Source organism: Vidua chalybeata, chromosome 3 (assembly GCF_026979565.1).
Source record: "Vidua chalybeata isolate OUT-0048 chromosome 3, bVidCha1 merged haplotype, whole genome shotgun sequence".
In the NCBI taxonomy this organism is placed as follows: domain Eukaryota; kingdom Metazoa; phylum Chordata; class Aves; order Passeriformes; family Viduidae; genus Vidua; species Vidua chalybeata.
In genome coordinates, this window is record NC_071532.1 from 82,273,926 (window position 1) to 82,292,691 (window position 18,766).

Below are 18,766 nucleotides of genomic sequence, written 5' to 3' on the forward strand. Positions count from 1 at the left end.
AAATGAAAAACAAGTAATTAATTCCAGCAAAACTTGAAATCTTCCTAGCAAGGGGCTACTGTAATACCTCTAAACAATGATAAAAATAAAGTATTGGTTATGGTGTCACTGGAGGACATATTACCTATTAAAGGAAACTAGGGTTTCTGCAAGACCAGTAAATAGGGCAGTGAAGTAGCTAGTGGAAAAAAAAAGGAGATCATCTGCATTTGAGAATATTTCAAAAGAGATGTTAAGGTAACACTTTGGAAAGAGGTCAACAGTGAAGTTCCACAGGGACAAACTTGGAAATTAGTCTTACTCAGTACCTTTGAAAAGACCTTAGCATAAGAAGTAGGTCATATACTAATGTGACTTATTGCTGACAGATTTCTAAAAAATAAGAATTAGTATTGAGACAAATTACATCTTGTTCAAAAGCTGAGCAGTAAAAAAATGATTAGATAAGCAATAAAAATAGATATATTTTGGATGACTTCCAAGTTATTTAGGTATGAACTTCTACAGATTCAGGATTAAAGGACTAAATCCTTCTACCAGGATTTAGTCTGAGATCAAGCCATCTCAGTTTAGGCTCCCAAGTATAGTTAGCACCTAGGGTCTCCATGTTAGGAAACCATAATCAGAGCACAGAGCTACTTAACTGAACAGCTACTCTGTATCTCCTGTAGGATGAGAAGAGAAAGTCTCTTGGATTCACTGACTACACTATCAGAGGCATGTGCAATCTTGAGATATCCTTAGATATCCAGGATGGATTTGGCACAGTCAAGACCCAAACCCTTCTGGAGCAACAGATGAAGGCTGCTCAGATAACTCAAGGCAGAAGGCCTACCTTCCATCTGGTTGAAATGGAAGTTTAAATACAGTGCATCTAAATTTGGCTGCCTAAACATATCCTTAGGGTCAATCTCACCCTTAAACCAGGACTGTGCCCCTTGATAGCATCCACTTTAATGAAAGGGTGCATAATTTTCAAGAATTGAGCAAGAGAATCTGAGCATTCAAGTTAGAAGGAGAATGACCATCAGCTGACAATACAATGCAGCCAGAAAAAAGCCCACAAGAAATGTAATCCTAGCAAAAACCTGTCATAATGCACATTCCAGCTAATTACAGACAAGGAACAGTAGCAGCATTCAAGCCATGAGACCACATCATATAACAGCAATATTGTAAATGGTAACAATCATACATAAAATGAAAAATCAACTCAAACAAGAACACATCTACACGCATCCCAGCACCCCTCCAAGACCTTCTAGGAACAGTGACAATGTTATCACAAATGAATACATTTAGAATAGAAATTAACACTGTTTATACCCACAAATATATTGAAGTTGTAATAGCCTGCAGTACACAGATTAAACCATACTATTGGTAGTGTTTTCAGAACTTGTACTTGAAGGTATAGAATTCCTTACTGTATAAACTAAGTCAGTAGGAATACTACCGGTGACTAAAGTAAAAGCTTTTGCATAATCAGATGTTTCCTACTCTACGCCTTAAGGAGATCCAAATGTTGCGGTGAACAGAGAAAACCCTCTTCTAATTCCTTCACCTGCCTTTAAAAGTCTGCCAGCTCCTTTGTTCACTTGGGTACAAACACTCTTGCAGATTGGTGAGCGCAGTCCCCACAGCAGCGATCAATTGAGAAAGCCTCTCTAAATGTAACACAGTGGTCATGGAGGAAATTTTTTTGTTTTTAGAATTACTTTCTTCTTACTCTTTTTACATACCTTCTTATCAGGACATTAAAGAAATGAACAGTGTTGAAGCAAGACATCAAACGATAAAAGACACCGATATTAAGGCTGTTCCCATAATCTTATGTCAGCTTTCCCCTGCACATACATTATAAGGATCCAAGGTCAACTACTATTCTTTCCTTAACAACTACAATCTTGAGGGATGCAAAGTGGTATCTACAAAATTATTTTGTTTCAAAAAAGGTCACAGTACTGAAAAATTAATCTGATTTAGGAAAACAGTGTTTTATCTCCAGCCTTTTGCCAGGAGAGTTATGTCAATAGCCATAAAATCTTTTTAAATGCAATGGCTATAAACTACTTATATTGCAAGCACTTGAAGTTAAGCCATATACTAAACTTTTGAAGTATGAAGTTCATGCCATTGCAGAAGTAGTAACAGATCTGAAATCTCCAAATGTTTCATTAAAATGTGCATATTTTGACGATTACATACCCATAGATTGGCTAGCAGCTGTGAATTCACCCTGTATACCATTTTCATCCAGAGTTCTATGGTCTAGTTTATGGCATGCTGATTCCACAGTGTTAGGTTCTTCCACATCACTGTCTATTTGATCCAGTTTTTTGAAAGCACTTTTCCCCCCACAAGGACTTCTTCTACAACAAGAAGATTCATTGTCCTCTATTTCAGTGTTTGGGTCGATTAAAGCTGTACTGTACTTTTTGGTAAACGTCTTCTTTGCTGTGGACTTGGAAGGCGAGTTTTGTGCATCTAATTCATTTGGCAAAGGAGATGGTGTGCTGCTCTCTCCATCTGAAGAGGAACATTTCATCGGCATTGCAGCATTTTCATGGAAATGGGGATTTGGTTCATATTTGGGTTTTTCTAAACCAGGGAAACAGATAACAGCCAAAAACCAGTGGGCTCTGCGAAGGAAAAAATACATTAAAAACTTGCAATTACATTAATGCCCCCGTAATTATTCAAAGATAAACTATACTAGCTATTCACTTTTCTGACCAGGTTTTACTCAAGCTTTCACGGGCTTCTTAAAAGTACAATTTCTCCATGCAAATAATCCCAACAAATTAATTAATATGATGCAGTTAGTTGAAAAGAGGTGCTGTCTTAAATATTTATTTCAATTTACTCACACTTTATACATTTTTTTTATGTCTCTGAATTTAAGCTTATTTCTTTTTTAACATTTTCTTCATTAATGCATGAATTAAACATTGTAGAGTTCATGTTTTCTGGCTGTTTGAAGTTTTCTAGTAGTTCAGCATTAGCAACACAAGTAGACAGATCTAATGGTATGGCTGGAATTGCCCATACTCTTCCATCTATGAGATCTTCCAACTGTATTTAACACTTCACATTTTTAAAGAAATCTTGTCAACAGTGAGTTAAAGGAGGAAAAAAAAAAAAAAAGAGTGCTTCTAAGGCCGTCACAAGGCTCTGCTGTCTTCCGCACCCTTCACAGAACTTACATTCCAGCTTTTCCAAATGAAAACCAGTTATATCCCCCACATATAGATATATGTGTAAGTTTTGCAAGTTTCCTCCTATTTCCTTGCTTCTTTAGGCTTCACTGACTTGCCACTCAATCAGTACTAGAGCAGCAGCAAATTTAGGGACTGAGACAAGTGGATTTTGATTGTCCAATTAATAAATTTTCCAAGGGAGCTTTGATTGTCTACAGCAAATAACAGAAGCTAGCTATGTATTATACAGGTGAAGTCACATTTCAATGTGTTTTAGGAGACAAAAGAAAAAGCAGTAGCTAAAAACGCATGTCTAACTGCCATGCTAAAAAAATAGTTAGATTGTTATGAAGTCCCAACTGCATCAAACCTTAATGGCAGTTAAAGTAAGTGGCCATTGAAAGCAGCATGTGTGGTATGGTTTGTCTTGAATGATTCACCACGTCTAATAAATGAACATATTAAGTACTGCCCAACCCTGGAATGTGTGTTTATTTTATTAACGGAGACTTTATGTACCAATTATGTCAGCAGACTAGCATATTAACCTGGATGTAAAAAGAGAACAGCTTGTTACTTTTAAGAGAACAATCTGTTTTAACTGAAGACCTGAACAAGAAGGACTGTACAGCCAAAGTACACTGATGTAGTCATAGTTAAATTGAAACAAGCTCTTCTGAAGATGATTCTGACCTGGAGTCAACCTGCCCACCTCCACTTACTGCAGTCTGACAGCTGGTTAGATGATGAGTGTACATTCCCTAATCTAGTGGTTATGAGATAGTCTGGAAAAACTGGTTGGAACTAGACACCAAAACCCAGCAACTCCCATCAAACCACCACCTCATCTCCCTGGCTACTTGGTTATTTTTCTGCTCTGCAATATTCTTACTGTACCTACCAGGAAACCACTGTTGCAAATGAATGTCCTACTATCACCACTTGACAAGCTTCAGCTTATGGTGAAAGGACAGTTCTGGGAAGTGTGAACAGGATTACATCCAGGTGACAGATGCACATCAGGAGTACACTTCTCATGCTCTCATCACAACAGGATGAGTTAATGAGACCAAGCTACTCTAACCTGAAATCACCAACTCACACATGGTGTGAATATTATGCCTTCAGTATGAACTGTTATGTTCTACTTGCTGAGAAAGACATTGCTCTAGTTCTTTGTCAGTAAATGAACAAGACAGTGAAGACTACTGTGTTTTAAGCTACTAGCAACATAAATAATTCTTATAAAACCACAGAACTATTTGTTTTCCTTTTCTCATTTATTCATTTCTCCTCTGCATAACCTCATTTCTCCTATGCATAACCTATGTGCATATGTGAATGACACATTAGAGGATGGTGGGAAGTGAACTATGTAACAAGTGCAAAAGCAGCTTAAAAGTTAAATGACAGACAATTCAAAGTTTTGGTACTTGAAGTTTCATGGGAGAGGCATGGTAAGGATGAAGTCTGCAGTGGATAGGACCTGCAGTGGACCTTACACCTGAGTCATTAAAACCCCCTAGATCTGGGTGTCTTGACAGAGGTCATGGTATATCAAAAACTAAAGTTAGTGCTGATGAACACCTTTGTTGGGGAAATACAACTTTATAAAAAGGACAGATCTACGTATGGCTAATTATCTCATAACTGCCTCTATACTGATAGCCTCAGAATTCAGCTGGAAAGGAGGCAGGATAATGAGAAGATTTAGAAATTTGCCTCCCACTGCACAGTGGCACAGTACCAATATAAATCACCTTTTTATTTTAAAAAATCTCTTTTTTAAGTTTTGAAATATCAGCTAGGTATGCCTATGAGACGTCAGTTAGAAAATTTCTGTCTATCTGTCCTTATTTTATTTTTAGTGCATATGTTTAAAATATTGTACTTTAACTTTCATAAACATTTTGGCTTAAGAACTGTTTAGATTATTTCTGTGAAATACAGAAATTTGTTTGTGACAACTTGCTCTCATGTTAAGGAAAGCAAGCATCCTCAAAGTCCCTAGCAACCATTAAAATGCTAATTGTTTGCTTCCCAACCCTTAACAAATATCAGGACAAAGGGATTTAAAGAAAAGAATAAAGTTCTCAATGCAGTAGTGATTTTCAATTAAGTTTTCTTTCAATATCAGTTTATTGTAACTAAAGATGATCCCATCTATACCAGAGAGATCTCATTAGAAAAGACTAAGAAAGATAAATCCAAAAGTTATCAACGTGAGAAGCTTAGAAGAAAGAATGCAAGAGATTGAGGTAAAACCTAGAAAAGGTACTCAGAAAGGTTAATTTTTGCTGTCTTTATATTGTCTGACAATTCTTACACTATGACATTTAAAGATCTTACAGAACTATTTCGTTTTTATCACCTGGAAAAATAAGTTTATTCTCTTAATTTTTAACTTTAATTCTTATTGTAATGTAACTTTCAATTTCAGAATTATGACGCTTAAGCCTTTACCAAATGTAACAAAAAGGTACATTCACTTACGCTTCATTAAGGGGAACAAAAATGAAATCTTTCTCAAAAATATCAACATGCCGTGTCCACGTTTTTACTCGCCCATGTCGCTTCTGTTGTATTCTGCAATAAGAAATATATCATTTGTAGGGTGGCTTAATTTATTTGAGGGAGCATTTTCCAGATATTTTCACCTTAACAGGTTGTTAAGATGATCAAGGGATATTCTATGTCTGCTAGAGATGTTTCCTAGAGTTCTGTTGATATTTCTCTCTGTAAAGCATATGTTTTTAAAGGCCTTCACTGCACTTAGCTCTATGTTAAACTGACTTATCAACAGACTTACGAAAGGTTTGAAGTTTCATGAATATTTCTTCTTTCTCTTTGATTAAGGCGTTTATAGAAGAATGAACTAAACACATGTATTCTATCAGCATCTTCTTTTTTCAGCTTTTCAAGTACCAAATACCTAATTAGTTAAAAAAAAAAAAGAAAAAAATAATGGAAGTTTTAACTCAAAGTACTTAGCACCACAGTAAAAAGAATTGCTAACAGGTACTCCCCAGCAAATTACAGCAGCTTCTCACAGAATAGCTATTTGGAGCTGACTATCCACAGGAAGTAATTAATCAAAACTTATGTAAATATTTCAAGGTATTATTTCTCTGCTTAATCAACAAGCTGTTCTGCTGCTCTTGTATTTATTTTTGTTTCATGGCAGGAAAACAATTTTTTAAGGAGTTTGTTACATAAAAACCTATCTAAGAGACCTGTATTTTGTATTTGAGCCACCAGATCCCCAAACAGTCCCAAGAGTACATACTCATTTGATTTTTACTTTGAAAATATGCTAATAGACTGAAAAATATACATACACACCTTATGTGTAGCATAAAACCAGCAGCATGTAACAATTTAATATACTTCTAACATCTGCAGCATCAGTGACAGCACAAAATTAATTTATGGATTACATTAATCAAAACAAATGAAATTCCAGGAAATACAGATACTCTGGAAAGAACAACTGAACTTTAAAAAGTCTTTTTTTTTTTTTTTTTTTGTTAAATTTGCTCCTGAAATGTTAAAAAGTTCAAAGACCCTTTATCCAGATAGGAACGATGTCACTGTCAAGCAGGACAGGAAAAGAACCAAACTTTCTTGCAAGATCAAAAAACAGCCTTTAAAATCACGGCTATACATAGTTGGAGACCAAGTGCTACCAACTGACCTATGAATTTTTAATGGCAGAACTTTTCAAGTTTCAAAGCAAAAGACGACTAAAAACTGATGTGAAATAAAACTTACTTTAAATAAAAATCAATAATAACATCATTTAAAAATTCTCCTTCATTTAGACAATGGAGGTCTTCGTTGGTCACAGAAATACCACCTTTAGCTGGAGAAGGTGGATAAACTATCAACCTGAGAAGAAAAATACATTCAATAAGAAGTATGAAATGCCAAAAACTCCTCAGAGAATTATTACAGGGCAAAGATAAATATCTTACTTTTCTATAGGACCAATAAATACTGTCTGTGGTTCGCCAATTTCTTCATCATCATCAAAAAATGGTAACTGTTTATTTCGTTGCTGCATTTTGGACTCAGAAGCAACCTTAAGAGAATAGAGTCAATATTAATTTGCATACTGTGCTCAATTTTACTGAAATGGTAATAAAAGTTCATGAAGGCCACCACTGTTACATCTGTTTCTTTTGAAAACTTTAAGTCTGTGTGTTTTTTTCCTTCCCTACCTTATCTATTACATTTAGTTCTTTGCTTATTTCTTGCAGAATCACAAAACTTTCTAATTCTTTTAAAAGTAGATTGCTTAATGAAAGCATTAATTAAATGTAACTACAACAGTGCAACTTAATTCCTTGTTTGAAATAACCTAATTTTACCAGTTGGAAAAAATGATGTTGTCTGATTATAATAAAGACTTCTTATCCCTTGATAATTTTTAAATAACAGCATTACTTGTGGACTGTTGTATAACTTTACAATCAAACTAAACACCCTAAAAAGTACTGTGAATGCATAGACTATTTCCCATAGTTTCATAATCCACCATGGACCAGTCTGGGAATTTTCATATAAAAGCCATCTAAAGTTGATGGAATTTTTTTTGGCTAACACAATATCCTTAGTGTATTTGTAACCCACATAATACAATGATTTAGTTCTAAAACAAAAACACTATTACGTTTTTTATTTTGCTTTCTCTGTGAGACGGGCTTCCTTTAGAATTGTCCTCCAAGCACTTAGTAAATGCAACAAGCCTGGCATTGGCTTCCTCAAAGGAAATTTTCACAAAGAAGTCAGAAATATTATTTCTAATACCAATGTCCATAATTATTTTTTCAAATATTGAATTTGCATGAGGATCAAGACCAGTTTCAAAAATTAAACTTATGTACTGTTCTTCCTGACCTGCAAAAAAAGCAGAGAGAAAATTATTCATTTAGGAATAAAATAAAATAAATCATGTTGCAAATATAAACAGATTTCATGGAATTTGAGGCCAACATGACTACACACTGCTGATAATGTATGTAAGAAGTAATTCAAATGTGAGCGGACAAGAGAGAAGGATTAACTGCCAAACCTTTCTTATCTGCATTTGCAAAGACTGCATTCAACTTCTACCTTTATCAAGAAATGTTAAATATTTCATCTGATAAATTTTAAATGACACAAATGCAAAGCCAAAACATATTCTGAAATAACATCTCTGTTTAATGAGAGTAAGACTCTGTAACCAATACTTTTTCTTACTGCAGTTCCTACCCTATTGTTTCACTGCAATTTCAAAAATTGTATATTCAGCATAATTTCCTCTCTGATCCTAGGAGACTATGCTATAAAACATCACTGTTTTTGAAGAAGTTGGAGAATTGCTCAGATCGATCATCTACTATATAAATATCATCCACTTATATGATCTGAAAAATCAAAAAGCAGTAAATTGCACTAAAAGGAATTATTTTACACAGTCAGAAAAAGGAATAGAATTCAGGCTGCAAATCCCAGTCTCAAATTGCTGCCCAACACAGAGCTGCCAGGACCTGTTTCTCTGTAAGAGGCATTTCAGACACGAGCATAACCATTTCCCTTTGGTCATTCTTAACCCAGCATGCTAACTCTTGTGAAAAATCATTTTTCAGCAGCATAATTCCCAATTTACTGTGCACAGAATTTAGATACCTAACTGGCTTTTGGGTGTTCTGTTTGGGAGGCATGGTGTTCTGTTCTGTTTGGCATCTACATACAATTGCTTACACAGCTCTGGATACAGGCTTAAATTAATTTCATTGCTTACAAAGCAGAGAGCAACTGTGCTATCACAAAGTGCTCCTGCATATCAAATGCAATAAAGCAGCTGGATGTTAAACTTTGTGCCACAGCCTCAGGGAGAAGAGCCGTGTGCGGACACTGCTGAGAGCCATGCCAAGAGAGGGACTTCTCACACAGACAACTTGGGAAGCTTTTTCTTTTTTTGTGAACACCTGTGTTCACCTGGGGTCTAATTCCTGCTTCCAGAACTGTGTCCAGGTCTCCTGTATGCTCTCCAATTACTTCTGTAATTGTAAGACTCCTTACAGCTCATACCTCTTATAGGACATGGAGACTATTACACAGTATTATGGGAGCACTCAATTCTGAGACTGCTGAAAGCATACTTCCTCAGTTTGAATGCTTTAGTGTATGTACAAAACTGTGTGTGAGTATACATAACCACAAAATTTAACCTGAAAAAAAGCCTATTGAGGAGAAAGAGGACTAAATGTTACATTTAACAGGTGTGCATATTAAGATGCTAGGACCTTGAAAATTATGTAGAAATTAAGTTTAGTTTTTATATACATGAATATAATCCACATATTCTCCAAGCAGGTAGTTCTGTATCTCACACCATCATGACAAGTATGCTGGGGGGGAAAAAACCCCAAGGCAACCTATACAACAGTTTCTACAAAAGCTAAAGCCTGTCAGTAGAACAGCACAGATGGTAGAAGTATTACAAAAGCTGCCATATAAATGTAAAGGCTCGTATACAAAAGCTAACCAAACCAATTTGCTCTCATTCAGTACAAATATTAGTGAAAAAAGTTGTACTAAACTGACTGAGTGCTGTAACTAGCATGTTTCTGGACAAAGAGGATGTCCAGCTGTTCTGAACTGCACTCCTTCTCAGCCTGGGAAGGTAATAGTGTCTGAAAAAACACTACACCGACCCCAGCCAATGATGACCCTTTTAGTTTTAATGCACTCATTCATGACCCAAAACATGAAAATACAATTTGAAGTGAACAGTAAACTAGAATTATTTTACTTACTGTCTCCTTTGCATTCGTACCAGACATTATCTTTACTCATTTTCAGTTGATCTCTCAGACTGCTACAGGTTGAAGGTATTGTTTGTAGGAAAACTACTGGCAATTTTCGAACACTACACCATTCACATTTAGTAAGCTCTGAAGTTTTCAGGTTAATCTCTCTTATATCACTTTCTGATTCTATGAAAAAATAATGACATATTAAAATACAATAAACATCTGTAAATTTCCTTTACAATTTCCCCCTTTATTTTAATAAGTAATTCCTATGTGCTCACTAAACTTCTTAAGTACATAAAACTTTAAAGTTAACAGACATGCAAGAAGTGATGGCTTTTCATATCTTAAAAGACAGGCTAAATTCCAAAGTCATCTGTCAAGAAAGGCATCAGAAAAAAACTGTTTTCTGCCCACCAACTCTTTTTATTCCACAGGAAGAAACCCCACAATTGCCAGTGATTTAAATTTGCAACTATTGCTATGGCACATTTTACATTAAGTTTGTAAAATTTTCTTTGTACATTTATCTTTCACCAAGGTCCCATATGAAAAATAACTTTAAAAAGAAGAGCATAAACACATGCAGAGAAATGATCTGATTGCCTGAGGAAACAAAGGACTACTCCCAGTTTATTGCCCAAAAGATATGTCAGTAATATGGCAGAATTTTACCACTGCATCTGATGCTGCCGATGCCAATATTAAGTTTTTTACAGGCTTTACTGTATTGTAAAATTTGATATAGAAGTGGATATACATGCAAAACTCAAAAAAAACCCCACCTGGTAAAGTGCTAATTGCCCCAACAGACACAGCATTTACTGAGTCACCATTTTCATGCTATTGACAAATTAGGTGACATGGAAATAACTGCACCAGAGAGCTGTTTTAACTAAAACTTAATAGCTATTTTCTACAAATTATACTAAGCTCTTCAGCGTTTTGTTTTCAAAAATACATTTAAAACATGAAAATTCAGTTTCCATGCATTTGTATTTTAGATGCAACATAAACTTAAATACTTGACTGAGCAAAGGCTACACTTATATTTACAGGTTGTGAGACACTTTTCTGCATATAATAATTACAAAATACAATAGTTCTCTTTTACAAATAACAACAGCAACATTCAACAGGACTGGATCTTAAGAATACAACTTAAAATTAACAAAAAGTAACAAAGCTTTTCAGGTCCAGAGCAAAACCCTTCAAAAGAAAAGAGAGGAAACAGAGCAGGAGCTGCAACTCAGCCTTTCCAAATTATGACACTATTTCTTTCAGTGACATGAAATATACAACTTTCACACTAGAGACAAAATTGATCTCTCTCAAGAGAGATCTAGACAGGAAAGGTTTAAGAAACCAGTGTGGTTTTTACTAGCTACTTAACACAACTGAAATAAAAGAACTAATACAATTTCAAAAAGCTAACATTTTACAGGAGGGTTGCTCTTGCTTTTTATTTTTGTTAATCACTTTGTTAAAGGGCAAGTCAAAATTGTACTCTCCATTTTCTTTTCTCTTATCTGACTACAAACACCCAGTATATTTATTACACAAATGACAAAATGAGAATAAACATTAAATTAGGATTCACTTGTTAATACCTTTGTCAGAGTTACTTAATTCAGAAGAAATATACTGAGTACTAACATAAAATGAAAAATACTCTCACCTTCTTGACTCTCTAGGCGTATTTTGATATAATCCAGGCAAAACTGAAAGACAACACAATTTTAAGATCTCACATCTTCTCCAAATTTTAACTAACTGAAAGCCTTTATACTGTTAGCAAACACATTTCAATGGACTTAGTATTTAAGTAATAAACATTTGAAAACTAGTATTTGTAATGCAAGTTTTCAGAAAAAACAAAAGGTACACTTTAGCACAACTCGAGGCAAGCATATTCTTTGCTATTCTAGTCTCTTTAAGTCATATTGACTGTTTAAACTTTAGATCTCTCTGAAGTACTCAAGTTTTCAAAAACTTCTACAATACTCTGAAAAATACACAAATTCTATTTCTTCAAAAGAAAACGTCCTCTATCAGCATTTAGGGAAATCAAACAATAATGTTTTGTAGAGATGTGGAAAGAACAAGTAACAACTCTGCTGTTTCTGTGGTTACTCCAGCAAGAAGTATCCATTCTATGTGGCTGACTGCATACAACTAACATTCAAGGACTCCTTGAAAACACCACGTTTCAAGGCTGACAAAAAAAAAATCTGTAGAAGGAAAATTATTCACCTCTAGGACAAAGCTTCTTCCTTGCACCTATCAACTTCTTGTAGCTGTTGTTTTCAATTTTTTTAACAAACACATGCTAGCCCATAACCTCCCCCCAGCTTGTCAATGAGTTCTTTCAGAGTGCTGCAGCACAACATTTACATTAAGAACCAGAGCTAAACTGCATGTGTTAGAGTATAGCACTAATTTGAGGTTCTCTGGAAATCACAGCCTCTGAAATTAGAGACAAACTTACTGTTCCCCAGACAAAGGCAAAATAGGATGTTGTTCAAATACAAAAATACAATATCCACCAGAACCTGCAAAGAAAGCTGGCAAAGAGCACGGTTACTTACAATCACAGGCTCCACCACCATCCTGCGCAGCATTCCTATCCGTATGCTTCGGCAGTTCAGAATGACACTTTCACAGGAGTTCTGGTAACTTAGGGGTACGGCCTCGCTTACCATCTCTTGAGAAATAACTTTGCGCCGTTTTATTGGAGTGTTAGAGACAATGTTCCCGAACTGCAATGTAATTTTCAGGTTTCAGAATGTCTCACCAAGGTTTATTGCAAAACCAAGCTTGTTGAAACTCATGACTAAATTTTTAGCTACTTTTCTGTTGGTCAACAGGATTACTTACTAGAGCATCCACCTCAAACACATATAGAAGGTAGATAAATCCTAAAAGACTTTTTGTAATACCTGAGGATGTTAATATTGCTACATTCAAAAAGAAAATAAAAGGTAAGCTGACACTTGTAGACACTTTATTGACACTTCCAAATCACAAATAGCACTTCTAAATTGCCAAAACAGATTTATTTTTATCTTTTGGAAACACTATGCAGTCTAGTAAACAAAGTTATTTTTAAAACATTTTATTTAGATAAAAAAGCACTAATCCTGTAAAACCACAACAGTCTGGTGGTTTATTTTTTTCTTTCAGTTTTTGTTAATTCAAGCTTTTGGTGACTAGTTCTTGAAATATATTGCATCACCACATTAGCAGAGTATAGTCTTCAAGAAACACAAATAAATAAGCCAAATCAAACTTCCTTAAGGCATCTCTATAGAACTAAAATGGTTTTAGGATAGATTGCAAGGTCAGAAGACTGAACACTGAAAGAAGGCCATGTGGTGTTTGGCTTCAGTTCAAGAGAAGTCTCTAGATGCTGACTGAAGCTGTAATCTCAATAAAGTATCCTGTTAACCAACAAAATAATCTTACCAATGAACCTACTGAAATGAAATAAAGCGTGCTGATAGCATATAAATATAAATATAAATATAGCATATAAATATATTTATTTGTTGTATTGCTTATATTGCTCTATTTTGTTGATTTTTTGTACACTAGTCTTTTCTTTGGTATTCATATTGTTTCATAAAGCTGCCCACAAATAAACATTGTTTTTTGTTACAAAATGCAATTAACTCCCACAGAAAAACATTCTAAGGGATTCAGTGTTTCTGCTAAGACTAAATCTCAAAAATTATTTCAAAGTCCCGAAACCCTAACCTATCATGGCAATAATTCAAAATCTACTTTTGGATGATTCCTTCATTTTATACACTGGAGAAGGTAGGGATTCTAAATCCCTGTAATTAAAATGTTTTCCTAGGCCTCTTGTTGCAAAGAGCTTTTCCTTTTTGTCTGCTGGACTGGCTAAATGTTATTAAAAGCTCAAAACAAATCACAGACAAACAATAAAACAGCAGAGTCTGAAATGATGCTATATTCAACTAGTCTCTTCAGTAAACAAAAATATTTTGAGAGAAAGACAGCTGAATAAATCTTTTTCTATTATATCTAAGAAAACTTCTGTGATATCTCCAAATCTTGGTGGGTTAATTCAATCAATGTAAAATTTATGTTATATTTCACAAAAAAGCTTTTTATTTCCCCCATTTTCAAAAGTAAACTTGGACTCTAAAATAATCCAACATATAGTATTGTAACTGGTTTGTAAAGACTAGTGAACAGGAACATACGGATATACAAAAAAAAAACATTTGGGAGAGTTTCAGAAGTCAGACACCACTGCCTTCACAATGCAATGCTTTCAATTAGTTCAGCACAGACTGCCAGAATTACTTAATTCAAGAACTATTTATAATCCAAGCTTTGAGCCTTACAGCTTTATCACAGGCTGGAGGTTCACAGCTTCATATTGATAGTGGTGACTAATTATACAACATATTATAAACATGCAGAATTTCATCAACTACAGCACTAGAATGCTGGCTTCTGAATCTCAACATAGCAAGGTTTTGGCATCAGTACTTTAGTGTTCTAACTCAAAGAATTGGAAATCTGAGTGGATTCTCTTGTTGAATCAAACTCTCAATAGTGAAATTGGAAAAGTGAGTCAAGAATAGTTTTAATCCTGACTATTATTCCACTACCAATTGCCACTTGGAACTTATTCCTCTTAATGGCTCACTTTTGAGATGGCTTTTAACACAGTATGAAAACTCTGCCCTTTGGCCACACTTAAGGTGTGCTCATGGTGTATTTTTTGTCTTTGCTTATCCAATTCTTACAGCAGTACTCAACTAAAAAACACAAGCCCCACCACTAAAGTCCTAAAATAAGTGCTATTAATTGGGACAGTTGTCAAAGCATTTTAAAGAGCCATTATTGATCCCAGTGTCTCTTTTCATGGTTAACTTCAGAAAGTCTCAACAGGCAACAGCTGGTACTGACATTCTGCTGCAAACTGAGACCTTGAGCTTCACAGAGACCCCCTGTCCAGTGTCAAAGAGTAAACATTCAACACAGAAGCATTTAACAGCATAATTAAAATCATTATGAATGCTTGTAAAAATGTAATGAACACACTTTCTTATGTTTCCAGTATTAAGTATGCAGAGAGACTACTTGATGAGCTGCTGAGTACGAAAAACAATCAAATACAGTCAACTTCTGACAATGCAAAACAAGCCTTTACATATTCCATTTATTATTTGATTCTGTTTTCTTTAAACAAAGCATTAAATAGTACCTGATCTTTCATTCTTGCTTTTCTTGGTAGTGTGACTGCAATTTCTGTATCTGTTGTTATACTACCTATTCTCTGTTCTACTCCACAACTGTTCTCCTTTAATGCTGCTTCCACCTTTCCTGTAGAAGGAGCTGGGGAGGAGCGGGCTGAATCTGCAGGACGAGGTGAAATGCTTTCCATGCTCCTAGTGCTGCCACTATTCTCGTCCTCATCATCATCACTAGACAAAACAACTAAACAGAAAATATTACATTCTCAACCACTATATCGTTCTGTAACAAATTTCTTTTTTCATTTTTGGCTTTTCTTGCTAGTGTGATGGCAAGTTCTGTACTACTGTTATACTACCTATTCTCTGTCCTACTTCACAATTGTTTTCCTTTAATGCTGCTTCCACCTTTCCTGTAGAAGGAGATAGGGAGGAGCGGGCTGAATCTGCAGGACCAGGTGAAAGGCTTTCCACGCTCCTAATGCTGCCACTATTCTCCTCCTCATCATCACTAGACAAAACAACTAAACAGAAAATATTACATTCTCAACCACTATATTGTTCTGTAATAGAAATTTCTTTTTAGAAAGAAATTACCTTAGAAGTAATTTATATAATTGTCCTGCAATGCCAAAAAATCTGCATGTATCATTATAGTATGTTTTTACTAATGTTTATTTGGAGTCTGGTTGCAAGCACTCTCTGCCTTGTTTTTAATTTCTTATAATTAACTATACAAAAAATGGTATCATTAATCCACCTCTAGACAGAAGTGAACTTGGTTCAGTCAAGAATTGACAGTAAGTAATACAACCTAAAAAGCAACAAGAGAAATTAGGACTGAAATCCTTCAAATTAGTAGGACAACATGGTCTAATAAATTAAGCACAGAACCAGAATCATAATTTCCTTTACTCCATTCTTCTTGCTTACTGAGTTTACAAAGAGAAAGTGCAGAAATTAACATTTTACAAATTATGAAATTTAAATAGATGAAAAGCTTAGAAGAAAAGAGGAGAGAAAACACAAAATAAAAATCAAATGCTGTCTTTCCTCTTGGGAGAATGAATGATGGAATTCTCCTAAGAATACTGTTTTTTCCAATACCCTAAACAAAATTATTTTTTAAAAAACAAACAAAAGAAAAAAAGTCACAAAATTATTTTTGTTTTCCCCAATGTTGACCTTTCTTGAAGAGTACCTCTGCATATGAAAAGGAAATTATTAAAAGTTCTGTCCCTCTTTCCCAAGAAGATACACACAAAAATATTCCCTGCAACATCAGTTATGTAAACCTGCACAAACAGTTCCTTCGTTATACAATATGCTGGGTTTCCAGCTAATGGCTGTATTCATAAAAAAGGTACTTACTTGGATCATTTAGTTCAGATGGTCTTGTACTCCTCTGTCTTAAGCTTCCTGTAATTTTAGGATTTTTTGTCCCAGATATAAGACCAATTTTTCCATTCTGTCGTAACATAGAATGTCCTACAACCTCATTACTCAGCAGAATATCCGCTGGACCTTTTCCAACAGCAGAACTATAAAACTTCTTTGTGCTGAACCCTGTACCTGAAGATTTTTGCCCTGCTGAATTCTGATGTATTGAAGAACGTGATAAAGGTCCCACAGATTCGCTTAATGTCACAGTTTGTCTGGAGACTCTTTGCAAATCCTTTAGAGAAGCACTTTCACAATGTCGGCATTTGGTCTGATTTTCATTTGCTCTCCCACAATTTGGGCATTCAGTAGAATAATCTATCTGTTCCAAAAGCTAAAGGAGAAACAAACACACAATCAGTAATTGCAAGCAGAAAGACACAATTTCCAGATCTTGTACTTGATTTCTGTTCAGAATGAATCATACAATCACTTATGTTGGAAAAGACTCTGAATATCATCAAGTCCAATTATTAACACAGAACTCTCATCACTAAACCATATCCCCAGGTGCCATAACTACATGTCTGTTAAATATCTCTGGGGATGGTGACTCTATCACACACTTAGGCATCCTCTTTCAATGCTTGAAAACCCTTTTGGTGAAAAAAATTTTCATAATGTCCAGTGAAAATTGACAACTACATTAGCTATTACAGTAGGTGAGAAAACAAGCATCAAAACAGTTTAATTTTTTATTTCATTTAAGAAAATGAAAAATGTTCTAAAATGTTAATTTATGACAATTTTTAAAGCAATTAATGTTAGACAATTCAGTTTTTTTTCTTGTATTTTCTTCTGTAAACAAAACCTTGCACACTGTTTGGATACATATATCCATCAGCAAGATGGTCCAGTTACACCATTTCTGTAAAAACAGTTCCATGCGACAAAAATTAAGTAACCTACGGATCCTTAGAGCAATACTGGACAGGATTTGAAGAAACCTTGTAGGTCAAATGTATTTGTCCTTCCAAGGTATCTTCTAAAAGCCTGGAAAGGCACACAGGAAAATTCATCACTCAAGGGAGACAAAGAAAAGGCAAAGTACATATATTGCTCTAGAGTCAAGTGCCACAGAGAAGAAAATAGGACTTGAGGTACAGGAGATCCCCAAACTTTCAAGAAGCAAGCAGGGGCTACAAGGGAAAATGTATCCTCTCACTACAAAGACAGATGTCTTTTATGTTTCTTACATTTACCTGTTCCCACTTAATTTTGTATTACCAGTGTAGAGCTTGGACTTCTAAATCTGAGGGATTCAATACCAACATACGAACTACAGAACAAGTACCAAAGTGAATACAGGACATCTCTAGAGATGAAAATTTAGTGCATGTTATTGTCTCCTGGAGCACTGAATTCAAACGGCATAACCACTGGACTGTGAACTACTGGACAAATACCTACATCTCACCAAAGCCTTTCAGAATCTACTTTGAAAACACAGCTTTCACAATTTAGACCGCTCCCCACTCCCAGCCATGAACACGCCTCCAAAAGCAGACTTCCACAGGTGTGGGAAGTAATTTCAACCCCCAAATTTAAAGTCAAAAATCATACAATGAGAGCATATTATTTTTACAAAACTTCTGCAATTTAACAAAGCTACACATAGAGAAACAGAAGCAAAAAAACTCAAAGTGATAAAATATATCAGACCCTTAAAATCTGAGCTGTGGGATGATAGCAAGTTACATGTAAACCAGTGTTGTGCCTTACTGCTGTTACAGGATGTAGTTCTTAGAAAGATACTGCTTATCACATTGAAGAATTTCAATCAGACATTAAAAATATTCAAGAGAAGGCAACTAGAGTACCTGGAGGATCTGATGTGTAGAGCAATCGCACCCCTCTTCAACCACATGCCAAAAATTTTAAACCAGTTTTTTATTAACATCATATTAATTAAGTAAATAAGCAATGGAAATTCCAAAGAGCATTACCAGGTGTTTCAAACAAAAGCTAAGCATATATAAAAATGATAGATCTATTTTTTTTTTTTAAACCAAGATCTCCTTACAGGAAGTTTTGCTTTGAGAGTCAAACAATGTGACCTGTATGTGTACACTATGAAACTTCCATAGTGGCC

At 35.0% G+C, this 18,766-nt stretch overlaps 1 protein-coding gene across 3 annotated transcripts in view; it reads right to left on the minus strand.

Moving 5' to 3' along the window:
• Positions 1 to 18,766, minus strand: part of SENP6 (SUMO specific peptidase 6) — a 73,370-nt gene that overhangs the window by 9,951 nt on the left and 44,653 nt on the right. For 2 of the 3 annotated variants that reach the window (XM_053938641.1, XM_053938640.1), the window contains 11 exons: positions 16,606 to 17,008; positions 15,246 to 15,478; positions 12,592 to 12,762; positions 11,682 to 11,724; positions 10,007 to 10,186; positions 7,873 to 8,099; positions 7,175 to 7,281; positions 6,972 to 7,088; positions 6,010 to 6,132; positions 5,694 to 5,786; positions 2,209 to 2,642 (listed from right to left, as the gene is read on the minus strand). In XM_053938641.1, coding sequence (XP_053794616.1) covers positions 2,209 to 2,642; positions 5,694 to 5,786; positions 6,010 to 6,132; positions 6,972 to 7,088; positions 7,175 to 7,281; positions 7,873 to 8,099; positions 10,007 to 10,186; positions 11,682 to 11,724; positions 12,592 to 12,762; positions 15,246 to 15,478; positions 16,606 to 17,008 — 2,131 coding nt within the window. Of the gene's footprint in view, positions 1 to 2,208; positions 2,643 to 5,693; positions 5,787 to 6,009; positions 6,133 to 6,967; positions 7,089 to 7,174; positions 7,282 to 7,872; positions 8,100 to 10,006; positions 10,187 to 11,681; positions 11,725 to 12,591; positions 12,763 to 15,245; positions 15,479 to 16,605; positions 17,009 to 18,766 lie in introns of those variants that run through there. The other variant, XM_053938642.1, reaches the window with a different exon arrangement.